The following is a 20,189-nucleotide window of genomic DNA, read 5'->3' as shown; positions in this document are numbered from 1 at the left end:
GAGAAAGGTGGAAGGAGGAAGAAAAAATCATTTCAGGTTGGGAAAGAATCCCTAGTTCCTTTCCTTGTTTCTACACAGGGGTGGAACACTCAGAAACGGTCTGTCCCATAGCTTCCATTTGTCCCTCCATTTCAACTCTTTGCTCCTACCTACCCTGGGGAGTGCCAGGCCCATATCATTTAATGATCCTAATAGCAGGCTCCATTTCCAGATATTTGTGTTATAGCAGAGGGGTCTTGTCCTCCAGTGAGTGTGGAAAATGTTTTCTGCAAATGGTTCCTTAAGGAGATCAGGTTGTTATCTCTATTCATGCCATAAGCTGTGTGAGGGGGAACTGGAGGCATGTGGCAGTCGTGTGACTGGGGCTGGCAGTAAGGTTTGGGTGCAGGCAGCAGGTGCCTCAAGAGCACTGTGCTCCTGCACAGAGGTAGAGGCCTGTATCACCAGGCTGGGCCGCAGTGATGTGCAGAGAGCTGTCCTTTCTTGCATCACCAAAATGAAAGATTAGTCTCTTCTGCTTCTTCAGTTCTCCAGCCTTAACTAATTTCACCAGGAGGACAGGACCTTCCCCAGGGTCCTGTCTGTACCATTGTAAGTTGGTAAAAACACTTGAGGAGTTGCAGTACATAGTGACATTTTCTCCCTCCTGGATGCTTAGAAACCAAGGGCTCTGCTCCAGCTGCTGGGCGCTCACCCCTGTTTAGAAACAAAGCAGAAGGCACCAGGAAAGGGAATTAGGGATTCTTTCCCAACCCGAAATGCTTTTTCCTTCCTCCTTACTCTTTTCTCCTCCCTCCCTTACTTCCCCCTTTCTTCCTTCTTTCATAATTCCTCCTTTTATACTTTGCCATAAAATAACTTGCCATCGGGGATTTTCCATCTCCTTAGGATTTTCTGTTAATTGGAACCTTTCAACTCACATGCCAACTGAATCCAAAGAAGTGACACGGAGAATTTCAGAACCATCTTGTCTTTCTATCACATGGTGGACATGGCCCGTGACTTTAGCTGCTTCTGAAAGAGACCCTCCTGGAACAGTCTTCTCTGAGCTAGAAGAGCCTTGATGCCACCCACTTTGAGTTCCGTAGAAAGGCAGGAGCCTCAGTGTGGCAGCCAATGGAATCATTCGCTCTCCACCCTCCCCTTCCTTCAATCCAAAGCGTGTGTTGCCTTTTGAAATACTACCCTCCTGTGGAGAGATAGAAAAGTGATTTATTTCCAGTAATGCTCTGTTTCTCCCAATTGCATTTGGTATGCGTGAATATCAAGATTAAAGTAGAAATATAACTGGGGACCTCACCCACTTCCTTTTTCTTCCTTCCCTCCCCTCTCATCTGTTCACTTCTTCCCCTCTGGACACTCCTTCTCAGCAACGCATGCTTGTCTAATTATTCTCTTGCTTAAGAAATCCCAGAGGCTAACCTTGAAACAAACCAGGCACAGTCTCCATTGTGGAATCCTCAAGCTTAGGGGGACTTGTGAACAGTTTGTTCACCACCACCAGGCCAAAGTCAAGATAACACCAACCAGACCTCCAGAGGGGCAATTACCCAAGATAGCATTCAGAACAAGACACATAAACCCTGCACCCTGCACAGTTCCTGCATATTTCCCATACTAAATTTCCTTTCAGTCAGAAGAAAAATTCTGCCGCAGTTTACAAAGAGGATGGAATCCAGAACAGTGCGACTGGAGTCATGCCTGGGGTTGCATTCTAAGTAAGAACTGCCAGGTATAAGAAAAGGAAATATAGTCAAGAATTGGCCTGAGGGATGTAATGAACTAGAGGTACCTCAAGTATCCCTGCAGTAAACTGTTTCCAGCATACCTAAGCATAAACCAGCTCTTGTTTAATCAGGGCCGTTGTCAAAGTACACTAGGGCCAAGCTGTAGGCCCATTTTCTGAGTGCTTCTTCCATGGCATGGATTGTTAATAACAGCTGAAACTGAAGAGATGAATACAAAAGGGTTTCTCTCTTTGAGGAGCATGAGCTAGAGAGGAAAAAAGAACCAAAAAATATTCATAACATGGTGGGTTTGTGCTATTGCAAAACTATAAAATGCTCGAAGAGGGGGAGGGAATAGCTATAATTTATTAATAGATTACTTGGAAAAATCTTTTTAAAAGGATATTGTGTTTACTGGGCCTTCATGATTGCATAGAATTTTGCCAAGTTTATAAAGGAATAACATATAAAAGCAGGAGGTGTTAGAGTGAGGTCATCTGATGGGCTGAAGTTTAGAGATCTGGAGGCAATGCTAGGACTGAGGATAAAAAGTTACTGGGAGTAATGATGTTGATGGTCAAATAAACCTTGAGTTTTACTTTTAGGTAATGAAGAGCTGTGGAAAGTCTTAAAATAGGTTAGTGATCTAATCACACATGTGTTTTAGCAGATGATAAATCTGTTATCCAGAGGTGATAATAGATTGGAGAGGTCTAAACTAAGTGGCAGAGGATATACTTAAGAAGATATTCCAATTATCCAGGTAAGAAATAATGAGAATCTGGATCAGGATAGTAATAAGGATATTGAAAAGGCGTGATTAAATATGAGAAATCTTTGAAAGATAGAGAGTGGATATGACCTGTATATCAGTCAATTCTGACTGGTAAGGCTCAGTGGAAACCATCTCAAAATGTCAGTCCTCACAACTACAAATTTATGTCTATGGTATGTTAATTGTGGATCCGCTGCATTTCTGAGGCTCTGGGGCTGTGCTCCTGGTTGCAAGTAGACACAGCAGCAGGTCTATTCTATGAGACATCTTTTCATTCTGAACTATGCAGAACTGACTCTGTATTATGAGTTAGAAGCTGTAAGAGTGACTATTATATGATACATGCAGAACAGAAATAGAGGGAGCCAAACTACGTGAATATATTTAGTTTCTGCTTTGATGTGGCATGCTTGTTATCCCCTCACATTTCATTGGTCAAAGCTAGTCATATGGCCAAGAGCAAAGTCAACAGTGTGGGGGGAAGTATAGGAAGTACACTATGACTAAATCATGGCAAGGGTGGGAGATAAACAGTTGTCATCAAATCATATTATCATCTACTACAGTATTCTTGCAAATAAGAGTATGTGAGAGTGAACTTAAGGAGCTCTGAGATTAACTGATTTATGAAAAAGAAAGTATATTAACATGATTCTAAAACCTTTAAAAAATTTATTATTTTTTTCATAGAGATGGGGTCTTGCTATTTTGCCCAAGTTAGTCTTGAACTCATGGGCTTAAGCAATTCTCCTGCCTCAGCCTCCCAAAGTGCTGGGATTACAGATGTGAGTCACCATGCCTGACTACTCTAAAATATTTACAAAAAGATATGGTGAAGACATAGGAAAAATCAAAGATGATAACAATTTGCTTGTCCCTTCTCTCTTTTTTCTTCTTTCTTTTTGTGTTGAAGGACATGTCTTCAGGAAACTAGTTCACAACAACAATGTTCTTTGTAAGATCTTGTTTCCCTTTATCAGAGCAAATGGCTCTGCCCTGGTGACAAAGGCTCTGTGGTCTCTTAAATAATTGGAATCCAGAGTGAAGATCTAGAATATCCAGCAGCTGGAAACATTTTTTTTTTTTTTTTGGCATTAACAACTATTTAGGGTAAACTAGGATCTTGCTTTAAAGCCACTGTACTCTAGCTTTTAATTTTATTTCCACAAGGTATCACAGTAACTGCAAATGAGCCAGATTTGTTTGCATTCTTTCATCTTTTGCCTTCTGAGGACTGTCCTATGGCCACTTTGTTTACATTTATGGAAGTCTCCAGATTAATAGTTCATCAGAAGCCACACCACATGGGTCTCAAAGAAAACTCCCAAGAGTTTTACTAATAGCTCTTCCACCCAGGTTTGTTTTTTTTTTAATTGCATTTTAGGTTTTGGGTTACACATGAAGAACATGCAAGATTGTTGCATAGGTACACACATGGCAGTGTGATTTGCTGCCTTCCTCTCCTTCACCTATATCTGGCATTTCTCCCCATGCTATCTCCACCCAGGTTTGATGAAGATTTGGTTTAGGATGATGAACATCCAGATGAAAGAGATTTTGCTCTTTCCCTGCCATATTCTGCTCCATCAAATACATGAAAATATAGCTCATTTTCTCAGGAGCTCTATTATTCATAATATACGACAAAGTTAAGTCACAGAATTTAGCTATTCATATTTTGAGAGATATATTCTATCCCAAATGTGCCCATTATAAAAAATATTTGTTATCAATATGTTAAAAAGAAAATAAAAACAATTCCACTCAAACTGTACAATTATCCCTCTTGGTATATAATTACAAAAAAAAAATGTGGCTCTGTAGGAGTATAGGCAAAAAAGCATAAAGTTCATTCCTGATTAAAATATTCTAAGCAAGCCACTTCTTCAGAATCTGACTTCCCAACTCATTCTTCATTTAATAAACACAGTTTTAGGCCATATGATTGGTTTGGGGAAGATAAATGTGACAAGATATGGTCTCTGCCTTCCAGGTCCTTACTGTCCAAAGGACCTGCTATTAAAAACAATTTTCAAAACTAATGTGTCAAAAAAGACCTGTAGTAGCACTACAGGCAAACATCAGACATGTAGTAACTGCTAACAATGGGACCATGGAGAAAGACTTTATCCAAGGTTTAGAAAGGCAGCCCAACAAAGATCTGGGATCTAACCTTCCTTTACACATAAAGTAGAGCTCAGTGACAAGCGAGAGAAATAGAATAGCCCTTTGGATATTGCACCTGAGAGAAAAGGGTCAGGGTCAACTGTTGACCCCCCATGACATTTTCCACATTTCTCAGAGCTTAAATAGAACCTGTAGCCACACTCTCAAGTCCTCCAGAATCATTCCATGGTGAGAGCCTCTGGTCCACGTGGACAATTCTCCTTCCACTCTGAGTCTGCCCTGAGCAGCCTCCAGGGAGGTGGAGGGAAACTGAGTTCAAGGCACCAGTTCTGTGTAAGCCTCTCTTTAGTGCCACCGATGTCCTCAAGGGAGCTCAGGATCACCAGAAAAATTAGAATACTGAATATAAAACATTTTGGATATAAGAGAAAACTTTCACAAATATTTTTAACACTTAAAACTCTTGGTATAGGAGTGATGAATTCTGCCTAAATTACTTGATACCAGATTCAGACATACTTATATTAATAATCCATCATTGCCATGTGCTGGCTAGGTTACATCAAACAATTTACTTAACCCACTCCTGTAATAGTTTTCTAATGAATAAAATAGGGATTATTATTAATTATGCCACAAGGATTTCTTGAGGCTGCATTGAGATTACATATATAAACCGGACTATGTTTTGACTAATCTGTCTAGATGATTCCCTTGAAGCTCAACTTTACTACTCCAATTCATTCTCAATAGACCCTAGTAAAAGACCCAGCCTAGGTGAATCCTCATTGAGAAAAATCCAAGAATACATCAGCCTCATCAGCTACACTCATCCTAAGTGAAAAATGCCCAGAATATAAGACCATATTATTCTGTGACAAGGGTTATGTGAAAAAGTGGAACAACTACATAAAATTCAATAGTCACTTTGTCCCTTTTTAAACAACTCTAATACACAGATACCAATAAAAAAAACACATAGGTATTTTGTAGACAGTCAAAAACACACAGATATATTTGATATGGCAAACTTGATAATATATACAATTAACAATGTTATTGATTTTTCTAAACACTTCATATAAATCAACATGTGTAGTTTTCACAACACTAGGAGGAAGTTAACACTATTCCCATTTTTCAGATGAGGAAACTGAGACACAGAGAAGTTCATTAATCTTCCCATAATTATACAGCTAGTAAGTGGGCAGAGCCAGGCTTCTAATCTAGGCAGTATGGCTAAAGAATGGACCCACTTAGCTCCTGTAGAATACTGCCTCTCAGATAATGTAAACCTTTCTCAGCAGACTAGCAGCATCAACATGACTTTGGAGCTTTTTAGAAATGCAGAATTTCAGGACCTACTGAATCATAATCTGTACTTTAACAAGATCCCAGTGATCACATCGAAGTTTGAGATGTAGAGGTGACACACAGCCCCAGATCATTATGTTAATTATTAAGAATTAACATCTAGTCTAAGTGGACATGTATACTTACCTATTTTAATTACTTTGAATTTTATGAATGTTTTAACATATATTTCCCTTGTCAGCATCTGTGGATATTCATTTCCTTGATCCACTTCCTCGATCCACTTCCTCAATTCAACTATTGAGATATTTTTATTTCCTTAATTTAAGTCTGTAATGTAGATGCTGGGGATATCTTGTGTTTTTATCCCTTTAACCACTGCAGGGAAATCTGTTCTAACCAATTTTATCCAACGCTGAGATTATTACATCTTTTCCTTCAAGGAAAATACCTCCTATTTTAGTCAATTTCTGTAAGCCAATTAGTAGCTTTACATAATCCTAAATTTTTTTTTTTTTTTTTGAGACAGAGTCTCACTCTATTGCCCAGGCTGGAGTGCAGTGGCACAATCTTGGCTCACAACAACCTCCATCTCCCAGGTTCAAGTGATTCTCCTGCCTCAGCCTCCCAAGAAGCTGAGATTACAGGTGACCAGCTAATTTTTGTATTTTTCAGTTGAGACAGGGTTTCGTCACGTTGGCCAGGCTGGTCTCAAACTCCTGACCTCAGGTGATCTGCCTGAGTCAGCCTCCCAAAGTGCTGGGATTTCGGGCTTGAGAATCTGGCCCATAATAGTAAAATTCTTAAAACGACTATAGTGTAAATGTCTAGAGCCTAATTTTGAGATGAAAGTTTTAATTTCTTTGGATGTTAACAGGTGCTATAAATTAATTAACTGGTTTGTGTTCCTGATTAATTTATCAAAGCAACTCTGTTTTACATGTATAACTACCTCTTTAGTGATTTAAACCTCTAACCAGATTGCAATTTAATATACAATCCATTTCAGAAATAGCCTACATTTTACTTCACCCATGCAATGAGGCTTATTTCATCATGTATATAATTCTTCCTATTTATATATTATTTGATACAAAGAAATCTTCATTTTAGAAGATAATTCAGAATAATCCTGTAAGAGGTATAGTAGGTAAAATTGTCTCCATATGATAGAGGAGGAAGCCTATCTAAGATCACAGAGTAGGTATGGATAGACGAGAGAAGTCGGTTTCCTCTTGCCTGATCCTCTCAAGGAAACAAAGAGTCAGGAAAGAAAAATTGTGAGGTGGCACAAAGAACAAGCTGTGCATGTTGTTGAAATGGAAAAAACTGGAAAAAGTCACCATAAATTAAAGAGATCAGCACTGCATTCACTGGTAGGAGATTGTTGAGATTTAAGCCCAAGTGTATGGTAAGAGGGGAGTGCTCATATTGTAGGTCCCATTCATGCAGGAGCAAAAAATAAGATAACATACATTAAAACACACACCCTGAATGAAGAGACACCCCCAAACAGGCTTCATGTGAGCATCCCATGGCTGTTTATTCACCTGGGTGCAGGCAGGCTGAGTCCAAAAAGAGAGACAGCGGAGGGCGGTGGGATCGGGGTTGGTTTTATAGGGTTGGGGTCGGCAGTGGAAAATTACAGAAGTTACAGTTTAGGGCAGTTTTTGCAAGGTGGGAAGGGCTCATAGGGTCTGGAGTCATGAGGTTGATCAAGGTCAGTTACAAAGTCCAATTGCCTTATCAACTGAGGTGGGAATAAGGAACCATATAAGAATGTCCCAAGTTAATTAGGTGCTGCAGGGATTGATCATTCTTCCCCTTTTCATGGTCTTCCAGTTGCTTCAGATTTTCTGATTCTGGGGGGCCATCCAGAGGTGTATGTGCAGATCACGGGGGTACCCATGGCTCAACTTAGGGTATGGCCTATGGTGCAGCCAGTTCAAAGAACCTTGCAACATAGCTAACATTTAGGGGATAGAAACAGAAAGCAACTATTGTAGGTCAATGTATATACTTGAATAATCTTGAGTATCATATGCCAAAACATGAGAGAGAAAGCTAAGTTACTGACATGGCTAAGGCAGAGGAAGAGAAGTTGATAATGGTCCATATAATTTCTTTTTCTTTTCTCTTTTTTTCTTCTTTCTCTTTTCTAGGTCCATATAATTTATGAATAATATTTATTAAATGTTGTATGCTTGTATTCCCAGATCATTTTTTCAGAATATTAAAAATATTTGATTCACTGAGTTTGCCTTTCCCTATACACGTGTTGAGAATAAGTTTGCTGCCTTGACACTGGGAGCCATAAGCCCAGCAGCACCACTGGGGACAGGCTCCAGGTGCCAAAAGAACACAGCACACAGATGTCGGTGGCTGAGCCTCACGGTGGAAAACTGAAAGGTGGAGGAAGCTCTGCCTCCTTATTAGTAAGGAGAGCTCTTATCTTCTCTCTTACTTTTCACTCCAATTTAGATTTATTATGAACAGGATATTGGTAGTCCTTCTTGGAATTTTGTTTGTACCTGTTAAAGCATGAAAAGAAGCTTTGATTTCCTTCCCCCTTTGGCAGGCAGAGATCAAGAACTCTGCTCCCTATTGATGGGCAGAACACATAAGATTGTAAATTCAGGATTACTACAGAATTTACATCCTTTTTATGCCTTTCTCATAGGGAACTCTGAGTAATCCACAATGAGCATGACTGTTTGCCTTATCCTTCAGCCTGTTGAGAAAAGTCTTTGACAGCCTCTGTGCTCACATCCGATGTGAAAGCCAGAAGGGCTGAGCTGAGGGATCCCCAGGTCTTCTCCATCTGTCCTGGCCAAATATGCAAACTTAAGAACTGTTGAGATCTAATGCTTCAAAGAGACAGACCTGTGTTTGTGATTATAAAGACAACCAAGACAAGTTCTATTCTTTGCCCAGTAATCATTCTCACAAACCAATTTAACTGTAAATGGTGTCACTAAGGTCTGTGAGCGGAAACCCAAAAGTAGCCTTCTTATCCAATATGTTTCTATTCATGTTAGGTGTGCATTCCAAGTGGAAGGTTTCTGTTTTTCAGGTTTATGGGGGTCCCCAAAACCTTTTGCAAGCCCGGAAATGCTTTCTAATTACAAACAGCCACCCGACCCTTGGGTCTTACTAATTCTCAAAGAGTTATCAAGAAACAATAGCCCTGCTGCTCAGGACCCACAGACCCCTTTCTTCTCTCCTGGAATAGCCAAGTTCTCTTTTCTATTTATCACCCAAAACCCCCTTTCACCTTTCCTACTTCCATAAACCCTATGGTTGCTGAACGAAATTAGATTTTTCAAAACAAGCCAGAAGACTCTGTAGGGAAACATAGCTTTCTGTCTTCCCAAGCAAATTAAGTTAGCAAAATGAGAGAAAATGATATAATGTATATACAACTGTTTCTATACACCTGTATAATACCTATTACATAGGTCCTCTCTTTTTTGAATAATTACTTCAATAAAAGAAGAGTTAATCTAATTTTTTCAGGATTTGATTTTTAAAAAATTGTCCAATTCTATTTCTTCTTATCATTGAGTTATGCTTACACATTTATCTATACCACTTTCATGATCCCCTTAGATTTATTTTTTTCTTCTAATCACTCGAATTTCATGCTTACTTAATTGATCTTGTTTTTATTTATTACTAAGGAAAACGACATTAAATGATGTAGTTTAGCATCATTGTCGTTATTATTGTTGTTACCTGGTCTGTAGACCAAGAAAGCATAGGACAGATGGGCTTTCTTATCGAAAAGAAAGAGTAAAGCATTCTGTCCTTGCTGGTGTGTTTTGTATATGTTTTCTTCAACTGGCTTCCAAGGCTGCCATACTTTTAATTTTTTTCATGGGGATATAACACGGTAGCAGCCTCATCTGTCACTCTCCTGCCTCTCAGAGCGTATACAACAGTGTCTCTCTGTTTCACCCTGGAAGGTTCAGATTGCTGGCCCTTCTGTTTGGAAAAATTGACAAATTGTTTATGTTATTTGTCGCACGAATCTTGTACCTTGAATCAGAAAACCTAGTCTTAGGAAGGGATGCTATTAGCACTAGACTATGTTTTCGTTTGTTGCTGAGCTTGTTGTAAGATCCTGGGTGACCACTATGAGAGACTGTGGGGTCTGAATGCTGTTTCCAGGACTAGAGGAGAGCCATGGCATAGAGGCACTGCCGAGCCTCAGTGAGCATTCATCCCCTGGAGAGGATGCAATGGGGGCCCGGCTTCCCATTCCCGCTAGAACGGAGGCCATACTGGGAGACTGGGACTTGCTTTCAAAGAGGTCTGTGATCCCAGAGGACACATATCCTAAAGTGTAGCACTGACTAGGGAAAAGGTAAGAAGAGAAAGATTCAGCCCTTTAGGTAATTCTTCATTCAACACACAGGTGCTTCAGAGATTTACCTACTGAAGAAAGGACATTTGGAAGAAACTCAGGAAGTTCTGATGGTCCTCACAGGTCTCCAACAGCCAGTGCATACACTCTTTCCTTAGGACCTCATGTGTTCTCTGTTGTACCTGCAGTCACAGAGCCCTAGCACAGAAATAAAGATGTTTATGGACACTCCATCTCTGTTAATCTTGTCTTTCCTTGTATATTCTGGCTCAGCGCTATATCCCATTCTGCCTTTTGCTTCCATCACTGAGTTTTTCTACATAATTCTTTCTAGCCTGACCCTATCAATCTGTTTGTGGTAATATGTGGTATACATCAATCCTTTTTTAATTCCCACATTAAGATCTTCCAGGAAAGAGCCTGCTGCTATATAAGGTGACAGTGGGAGAGAGAAGAGTCACGAGAAGCTATAATACACTGAGGTCTTAATGATAGGAAGCTTACACAGTCTAGGAGTAAACTGCCAGTCTCCCGCTTCATTTATATAAAGGCCTGTCTACTGAATAATGGAAAAATCTGGCCAACTATCCTGATCTTCTCTCTTACTAATCAGATTAAATAATAGTCTTGAAAATAAAGAGAATACTTTCCACACAGTTCGTATAATCATAAAAGAAATATTGTGACCCCAGTTAATAATCAGGGCTGTGTCAGGGCAGAAGAGAAAAGATTTCCACATCATTAGGACAAGGAGAAGTAGCTGAAAAGAACATGACATTTATAACCTTGTAGAGAGATGTGACCAGATCTAGGGCAACAAATCAAATGAAGATTACAGAATGTTGTTCTAGGTTATCTTTTATCGAGTCCTGCAGACCTGGTACAAACGGCCATCAGGAAGTGTGCCTATCTGTGTGATTGAGTATCTGAAGAGATAATATATGTTTGGTGGTTTCAAAGTGCTTCTCCTACTTTCTCTCTTTCCCGCTACTTTTCCTCTAATCATCTTTTACTCCCAATAAGTATATTCAAGAGAATAGATTAATGGTATCATAAGTTGAAGATACTTGGCTTAAATTTTATAGCTAGAGTTTCAAAACTCAGTGTTCTTTTCATAATGTACTAGATTTGTGATTATGAGTAAAATTAGTTATATTTTCTGGGCCTCCATTTCTTTACCTATGATAATTTATTAAATGTTTACATTGTGCTAGAATATGAGCTAAGGCCTTGAAAAATATTTTATTATTTGATAATTGGAACAACTTCTGACAGGATGATGATGATGATGTCCTGTAAGCAGATGATAAAATTGAAGTTTAAGGTGTTTATTAACTTTTCTACTATAATTCAAATAATGACAGAGTTGAGAGCTAAATACATTCTATCCAACGCATAAACTTATTCTTTTAAATTACTTATTATATTGCTCTTCCTAACAGAAATTATTTCTACTTTTATGTTATCATAATTAAATTACATGATATAAGCAAAATTTTACATAAAGCATGCTGCACAGTAAATACACAACCAAAGAAGCACCAAGAGTAACAGTTGAAGACAGCACCCAAAGCAAGAGAGTAAGAAGTAATCTGAGCCAGTTGTAGTAAGTATTTTCTATGAGATGGAGCTCATTGGATTGATTTTTCTTTTTTCTTTTTAACTTCTCCATTAAAATTGATTTTTCAAAGTTAATAGACTATTTTAGAGCAGTTTTAGGTTTATAAAAAAACTGAGCGGAAAGTACACAGAATTCTCATATACTCCCTCTATACCTGCCCACAGAAAAGAATCAGATTTTTATACTCTCGAAGATCAAATGGGACAAGAAAAGCTGATTGTTTCTTCTGTCATGTCCTATGATGCTTCTGACAGTTAAATGGGATGTCAGTGTGTTGTTACATAGTTATACTGAGATGCATTCAGCAAGAAATAAAGAAAAAGGTGGGCACGCTGACATGGAGAAGAGTTATACACTCCTCACATCCAGTCCATTCTGCACTTATGGACTTACTATATGCTGGTCCCAGCTAGTCCAGAACCTAGCCGGAGTCCTTCTTTATTCTACCAGCTCTCCCGTTTGTTCTTAGGCTTGACTCACTGAATGACTTGAATATTCTTGTGCTTCTTCCTTGAAAACTTAAGGAAAAACATAGTGACGTAGTTCCATTTAATAATTAGTGATAGCTCACCTTGTGTGAAAATATGCAGATGTGTTGTAAGGTACCTTATAATGTCTTATATAATTCATCATGTATATAACAGAATTCATTTTGTGTCAGACAATCTTCATAACTGGCATCTTGTTTAAAGATGAAAGACTAAAGTTATCTTGTAACCTTTCTGATATCATTAGTATAATGAAGGCTTATAACCTCCTCCAGAGCTGTGACCTGTGATGTAAATAAAATTAATCTCATTTTAATCTTTGAGCATAGAAGAGAAATATAAAATATGAGGCATATCTTTTTCCAGTTGGGTACCTGGTGCAGTAACAGCAGAAAATACTCATTTGCCTGAACTCAAAAACAGAGTTCCTTGGATTGCTAGGATTATTTTTTTTTCTATGTAGGATATCATCCCTAGGGACACACTCAAGGAGGAAATAAAATTATTGATTTGAGCCTTTTTTCTTTTTCTAATGTAAATGTTTACTGTTAAAAATTTTCTTCTAAGCATGACTTTATGTGCTTTCTGTTGTTTAGTGGAGTGTTCCATAAATGTCAATACAATAGTGTTGGCCAGGTCTGCTGTATCTTTGCTGATTTTCTAACTATAGTACTTATTCTATTATATAGTGAACACAAAGGGTTTAAGTCTCCAAGTGTAATTGTGGTTTTGTCTATTTTTCTTTTAGTTCTAACAATTTTAGCTTCAAATATTTTGAAGCTCTGTTGGTAGGTACAAACACTTAAAACATTTTTTAAGCGAAGAATCCTTTTATAATTATGTAATATTTCACTTTATTTCTGCAATATTTCTAAGTCCCATTTGTCTGATTTTAATATAACCCTTCAAGATAATAATCTTTTGATTAGTATTTTCATGGATATCTTTTTCCATTCTTTTACTTTTAATCTTTGTCATTGTATTTAAAGTAAATTTGTATGTAAATGAGTCTTCTTTTTTTGTTGTTGTTTAAAAGAAAGAATGCATACCGACCATCTCTGCCTTTAAATATCTGTGTTTAGACTATTTACACTTAATCTAACTATTAATATGGTTATATTTAAGTCTATTATTTCAGTATTAATTTTCCACTTCTGCCCTTTGTTTTGTTTCTTATTATTCTATTATAGTGTATCTATTTGATTTTCCACTACTTCTTTGTGTATTATGTGTTTAGTGGTTTCTATTAGGATTGCCTGCTGCTACTGTGCTTACTACTTAATCTTTCACAGTCTGTTTATATTTATTATACGGCTTCATGGAAAATATAGAAATTATACATAGGTTATTTTACCCTAATTCCTTCATGTTATAGTTGTCAGATGCCTTCCATCTTTAGACTTCGAAAACCCAAAAGGGAATTTTATAACGATTTATTTCAACAGTCATATGCATTTTAAATAAATTAAGAAGAGAAATTATTGTGAATAATGCTTAAATTAACATGGAAGTACAGATATCTATTTGAGATCCTTATTTCAATTCTCTTGGCTATATACCCAGAGGTGGGATTGCTGGATTATATGGTAGTTCCAGTTTAAATTTTTTGAAGAATCTCCATAATGTTTTCTATGGCAGCTGCACCATTTTATATTCCCAACGACACTGTACAGGGATTTCAATTTTGCCCCACCCTTACCTATACTTATCTTTTTTAAAAAAAAAAAAAAGTGGTCATTTTAACATCTGTGAGGTGATATCTCATTGTGGTTTTGATTCGCATTTCCCTGATGATTAGTGATACTGAATACCTTTTCATATACCTGTTGGCTATTTGTCTGTCTTCTCGGGAGAAATATCTATTAATGTCTATTTGAGTCTTTTGCCCATTTAAAAATTTTTTCTTTTTTGTTATTGAGTTTTAGGGTTCCTTACATATTTTGTATATTAGCCCCCATCAATATACAGTGTGCAAATATTTCTCCCTTTCCATAAATTGCTCCTTTGCTGTGCAGAAGCTTTTTAGTTTGATGTAATATCATCTGTCTGTTTTTGCTTTTGTTTTTTGTGCTTTTGGTGTCATATCCAAGAAATCATTTTCAAGTCCAATATTATGAAGCTTTACCTCTACATGTTCTTCTCATAGTTTCACACTTTCAGGTATCATGCTTAAGTCTTTAATCCATTTTTAGTAAGTTTTTGTGTATGGTATAAGATAGGGTCTAATTTTATTCTTCTGCATGTGGTATTACAATATGCAAGATATGGAAACAAAAGTTTAATGACAGATAAACACATAAATAAAATGTGGTATATTCATCCAGTTAAATATTACTCAGCCTTGAAAAAAAGAATATCCTGCCATTCATGACAACATGATTGAACTTGGAGGAGATTATGCTAGGTGAAATAAGCCAGTCACAGAAGGACAAATAATGCATGATTAGACTTATATGAGGTATCTAACATAGGCAAATTCATAGAAGCAGAGCACAAAATAATGGTTTCCAGGAACTGGGGGGAAGGGGAAATGGGGAGTTGTTGTTCAATGGTTTTTAAGTTTTAGTTGTGTAAAAACAAGTTCTAAAGATCTGCTATACAACATCATACCCATAGTTAACAATACTGTGTTGTGCACTTAAAAATTTATTGAGGGTAGATTTCATGTTAGTTTTTCTTACAACAACAGCAACAGCAGCAATAACAACAAAAACAAAGAGTCACAGGAAACTTTTAGAGGTGACAGATATGTCTATTGCCTTGATTGTGATGATGGTTTCACAGTTGTATGCATATGTCCAGACTCATCAAATTGCATATATTAAATATGTATCATTTTTGTATATAAATTATACCTCAATAAAGCTGGTTGTAAAAGAGTAATGAACACTAGTTTACTGTATCTTATCATATGTTTACTGTTTCTGTTGTTCTTCCTTCATATTGGAAGTTACCAATTTTCCTCTGGTATCCTTTCCCTTCAGCTTGAATAACTTCCTTTAGGAGTTCTTTTATAGCAGGTCTGCTCACAATGAATTCTCTCAGTTTTCCATTTGAGAATGTCTTTATTTCACTATAATTTCTTTGTGATATTTTTACTGGTATAGAATTCAGGGTTGCCAAAGTTATTTTTCTGTTGGTGTTTTAAAAATGTAATGAGACAAATCATGCATACTTACAGGTCATTATAAGTACTTTGATGTTACTCTGAGAGAAATGGGAAGCTATTGTAAGCATTTGAGCAGATGAGTGACCTATCTGTATTTGAAAGATCTCATTGGCTGCTGTATTAAGAATGTTCTGTAGGAGGACAAGCAGGGAAACCATTTAGAAGGCTATCACAGTAATTCATTGGCATGAGGGTGGCTTGACCAAAGAGGTAGCAGTGGTCAAACTATGGGTCAATCTTTTAGTTAGGACCAACAGAATTTCTTGATGGATTCAATATGAATAATGAAAGAAAAAAATAAGAGTAAAAGATAACTCTGAGGCTATGGCCAGAGATTCTGAAAGAATGAGATGCTGTCAATTGAAAAACAAAAGGTAGTAGAAGCACATGGTGGCGGTGAGAAGGATCAGGAGTCCTGTACTGCTCACGCTAATTTAAAATCCTGACCCTCAGGAATGCAGTATTTCCAAGCAGAGGAGGATACTCATACAAGTCTGACTCTTGTAGGTCTCATCTGATGTGACCCAGTAGTAAAGGAAGGAATGTGCTGAAGTTTCTGTTTCTTCTCAGGAGCCAAGCACTCCCCATGACTCTGTTCTTCCACCTTCCTCGCTTTCATCAAATGAGAGACCTTGCTACAAACAGGTCAGGCTGTGCCCTTGAATTGCTAAAAACCTCATGTCTCAGGAAGTTTGTGTTCAGCTCTGCCTGCACTCCCAGGCACTGTGTCACTCACAGCACAGAAGTACACAGCTGTGTCGCTCACATGGGCTGATGGCTTCCTCAGGTGGAAGGAGGTTTCACTCTTCTTAAATTCAGCTTCAAAACCTTTGATGCCTTTAACCTGGGTGGCCTCTGTTAGGTCCTTGAGGAGAAGCTGGAGGCTTTGGCTGTGGTGTTGGACATACCAGAAGAGATAAGGAGTTCTGCTATAGGAATAGTTGCACCTCAACTTCAGAGGGGCTCCTTCAGAGACAGTGATATGGCCATCAAGCTGGGTCACCGACTGGGCTCTGGTTCCTCCTGCAACATCAACACTCTGTTAGTGAGACCAGAACAGCCCTACCTGTACAATGAGACAGGGTGTCTATTTAGATTCCGGTTGGAACAATGTTCCTTGCATGGAGGCAGGAGTAGGGAAAACAATGTTATACTTACTCAGTGTGAAGAACATTCCAGTCAGTAGAATGACCACTAAGAGCATGGCTAGGCAGTGCAGAAGCTGAGAGCTCTATTCTAGAAGATCTCCTGAGTGGGACAGAATGTGCCAGATGATAATGATTCCTTATAATGGGGAAAATCTAAGATTCAAGGGTTTCCTGTTTAGGTAAGGCCTAGAGACCGTTAGTAAGAGCTGCTCTCTTGACAACAACCACTCTGGTGTTGATCCTACTCAGAATGTGCACCTTAGTGAGCTGTGAGGTAAAGCCCCTCAGGAGACACAGAACTCTTCTTAGTAGAGACATTTCCAGTCTATGAAACATTGCCCTCTGGAGGTCAAATATGGAAACACACTGAGTCTTCTGGGTTTGTGCTCCATTTCCTTGGTTTGAATTTCTTAGCAGTATAATCTGGTGAGGGTGTTTCCGGAGGTCTGCTTATAAGGAAGCTATTTTAATCTTATAAGGTAAATAATATTATTTTATCCTATGAAGTAAATAGTATTATCATCTTCATTTTATAAACGGGGAAACTGAAGCTTGGAAGAAAAGGTGCAATTTGTCCAAGATCGTAGTAAGTGATAGTGATGCAGGTGATCCCCAAAACTGGGGCTAAGCCCAGCAGAGTTCTCAGCTTCGCACAGGAAAGAATTAGTGAATAATCTGACAGAGCAAAGTGAAGGCAAAGTTATTGGAGCTACAGAATACAGGAAAGTTGTTGCTCCATAGGCAGAGTAGTAGCAGCAGCAGTGACAGCCCTTGTGGATTGCTGGCTAGCTATATATATGGCTTTTCTTTGATTATATGCTAAATAATAAATAAATTAATGAATTACCTGGGAAAAAAGTAGGGAATTCCCTGAACTGAGGGTTCCACCCCTGTTAAGCCATATAAGGTAACTTCTGGGAGTTGTCATGGCGTTTTTTAACTGTCATGGTGGTGGTGGGAGTTTCTTTTAGCATGTAAATATATTATAAATAGTGCATAATGAGCAGTGGGGGCAATCAGAGGTACATCTGATTGTAGGTACATCTACATTGTACCTACCATTGTAGGTACATCTCAATCTTGGTTTTAGCTGGTTTTGGCTGCTCTCTTTGTTGCAGCCTGTTTTGATCAGCTCCTGTTTTGTTCAGCAGGGTCTTGTGACGAGTGTTCACAAAGCAAGTCTTGCTGATCTCCTATCTCAACAGAATTGGAGTTTGTCTCATAAATATGATTCAATAATACACATTATTGACCACTGATAACTATTGCACATTTTACACTATAGCCCTTTAGAATAGATCTTATCTTTACTGAACAGACAGGAAACCAAGTCTTTATGAAGTTAAATAATTTGCCCAAGGACACACAAGGATTAAAATCCAATTTTCTTTTCCTCTCCAAGCTCAGTTCCTTGCCCACCATGTTATCTGTGCTGTAGCACTACTCTATAAGACTAAATGCAATTTTAACAAGATGAATACGTACAGCAAAATTTAGAAGAGAATAGGGACTTAAAAAAATCCTCAAGGAACCCAAACACTGAAGGGATAGATAGTGGAAAAAATACTAAAGAAACCTCAAGGCCGGGCGAGGTGGTTCATGCCTGTAATTCCAGCACTTTGGGAGACCGATGTGGGCAGATCACCTCAGGTCAGGACTTCAAGACCAGCCTGGTCAATGTGGCAAAACCCTATCTCTACTAAAAATACAAAAAATTAGGCGGACGTGGTGGCTTGTGCCTGTAGTTGCAGCTACTTGGGAGGCTGATACATGAGAATCGTTTGAATCTGGGAGGCAGAGGTTGAAGTGAGCCAACATTGTACCACTGCACTCCAGCCTGGGTGACAGAGTGAGACTGTCTCAGAAAAAAAAAAGAAAAAGAAAAGGAAACCTCAAGGGGTATCCAGGGAGGTAAGTGGCAAATCAGAAATAGCTGGATTTCTTAAAGAGAAGGAAAAAGGAATTCCAAAAAGAAATGAATGGCTAACAGAGTGAGTGGTAAATAAATGTCTGTAAGATGATAACTTTTCAATGTCTATTGATTTTTTATTGATACATAATAATTGTACGTATTTACAAAGTGCATGTGACATTTTGATACCTGCCTACAATGTGTAATTATCAAATCATGGTAATTGGGTTAACCGTCACTTGAAACATTTATTATTTATTTGTGTTGACAACATTCCAAATCTTCTAGCTATTTTGAAATGTGTGATGTTATTGATAACTATAGTCACCATACTGTGCTATTGAAATATTAATTTTTTTAACAGCACAAAAATCATGATTTTGGTCTTTTCAGCAAAAGGTTAACTGCAGTGGGAGGAGGCATTGTGATAAGACAAGGAAGAGAAAAATAGAATGTAGAAATACCCTTCTAGAGATGGCTATATCATCTGAAGATGAGAAAAGAGGCATGGTGTTAACTGGATGAGGATGCTGAAGTGCTAATGGTAGCGTTTCTAAAAATTGGAGTATATTTACATGCTTTTAAAAAGAATGTATAAACAATGGATCGAAGTTCTGAGGAGACAGATGGGATTGGAATATGGATTACAGGTAGAAGGACAAAGTTTTGGTAGGAGGAAAAACAGTTATTTTCACTGTTTTTCACTCCTTATTGCGTTTTAGGTTTTGGGGTACATGTGAAGAACATGCAAGATTGTTGCATAGGTACGCACATGGCAATGTGGTTTGCTGCCTTCCTCCCCATCACCTATATCTAGCATTTCTCCCCATGTCATCCCTCCCAAATTCTCACTCCCTGCTGTCCCTCCCCTAGTTCCCCCGGCAACAGACTCCAGTGTGTGATGCTCCCCTCCCTTTGTCCATGTGTTCTCATTGTTCAACAGCGGCCTATGAGTGAGAACATAGAGTGTTTGATTTTATGTTCTTGTGTCAGTTTTCTGAGAATGATGGTTTCCAGATTCATCCATGTCCCTACAAAGGACACGAACTCATCATTTTTTATGGCTGTATAGTATTCCATGAAGGAGAAAAGGATTAGAGTAGTTTAGATTTAAGTGATTCTTTGGAGTGTGAAGGCAGAAATTTGAAACTTCTATTACTTTCTAATGGAATCCTTTTTGTTGTTATAAACAGAGATTAAATGTCTCCCAAGAGAGCGAATGGAGGAGGATCTGGGTTAGAAAGTCTGAGGTATGTGAGATGTTTTGAAACAGCCCAGTAGAAAATGACAGTGAGATGTGATTACAGAGAAGAAGGACCCTTTCCTGAAAACATTATGGGCCTAGTTAGTGTTGAAAGTAGCAACATGTTTTGTTTTTGTTTGTTTGTTTGTTTTGAGACGGAGTCACAATTTGTTGCCCAGGCTGGAGTGCAGTGGCATAATCTCAGCTCAGTGCAACCTCTGTCTCCCAGGTTCAAGTGATTCTCCTTCCTCAGCTTCCTGAGTAGCTAGGATTATAGGTGTGTGCCATCATGCCTGGCT

At 38.2% G+C, this 20,189-nt stretch overlaps 2 gene segments (V, D, J or C); both read right to left on the bottom strand.

Moving 5' to 3' along the window:
- Positions 1–20,189, bottom strand: part of LOC116541450 — a 544,521-nt gene that overhangs the window by 371,642 nt on the left and 152,690 nt on the right.
- Positions 382–1,084, bottom strand: LOC116541478. The segment is given in 2 exon segments: positions 382–696; positions 921–1,084. Coding segments are annotated over 2 exon segments (342 nt in total).

Source organism: Sapajus apella, unplaced genomic scaffold, assembly GCF_009761245.1.
Source record: "Sapajus apella isolate SASKATOON/1434 unplaced genomic scaffold, GSC_monkey_1.0 scaffold151, whole genome shotgun sequence".
In the NCBI taxonomy this organism is placed as follows: domain Eukaryota; kingdom Metazoa; phylum Chordata; class Mammalia; order Primates; family Cebidae; genus Sapajus; species Sapajus apella.
Note: the sequence above shows the minus strand (reverse complement) of the source record. Positions and strands in the feature narration are given on the sequence as shown.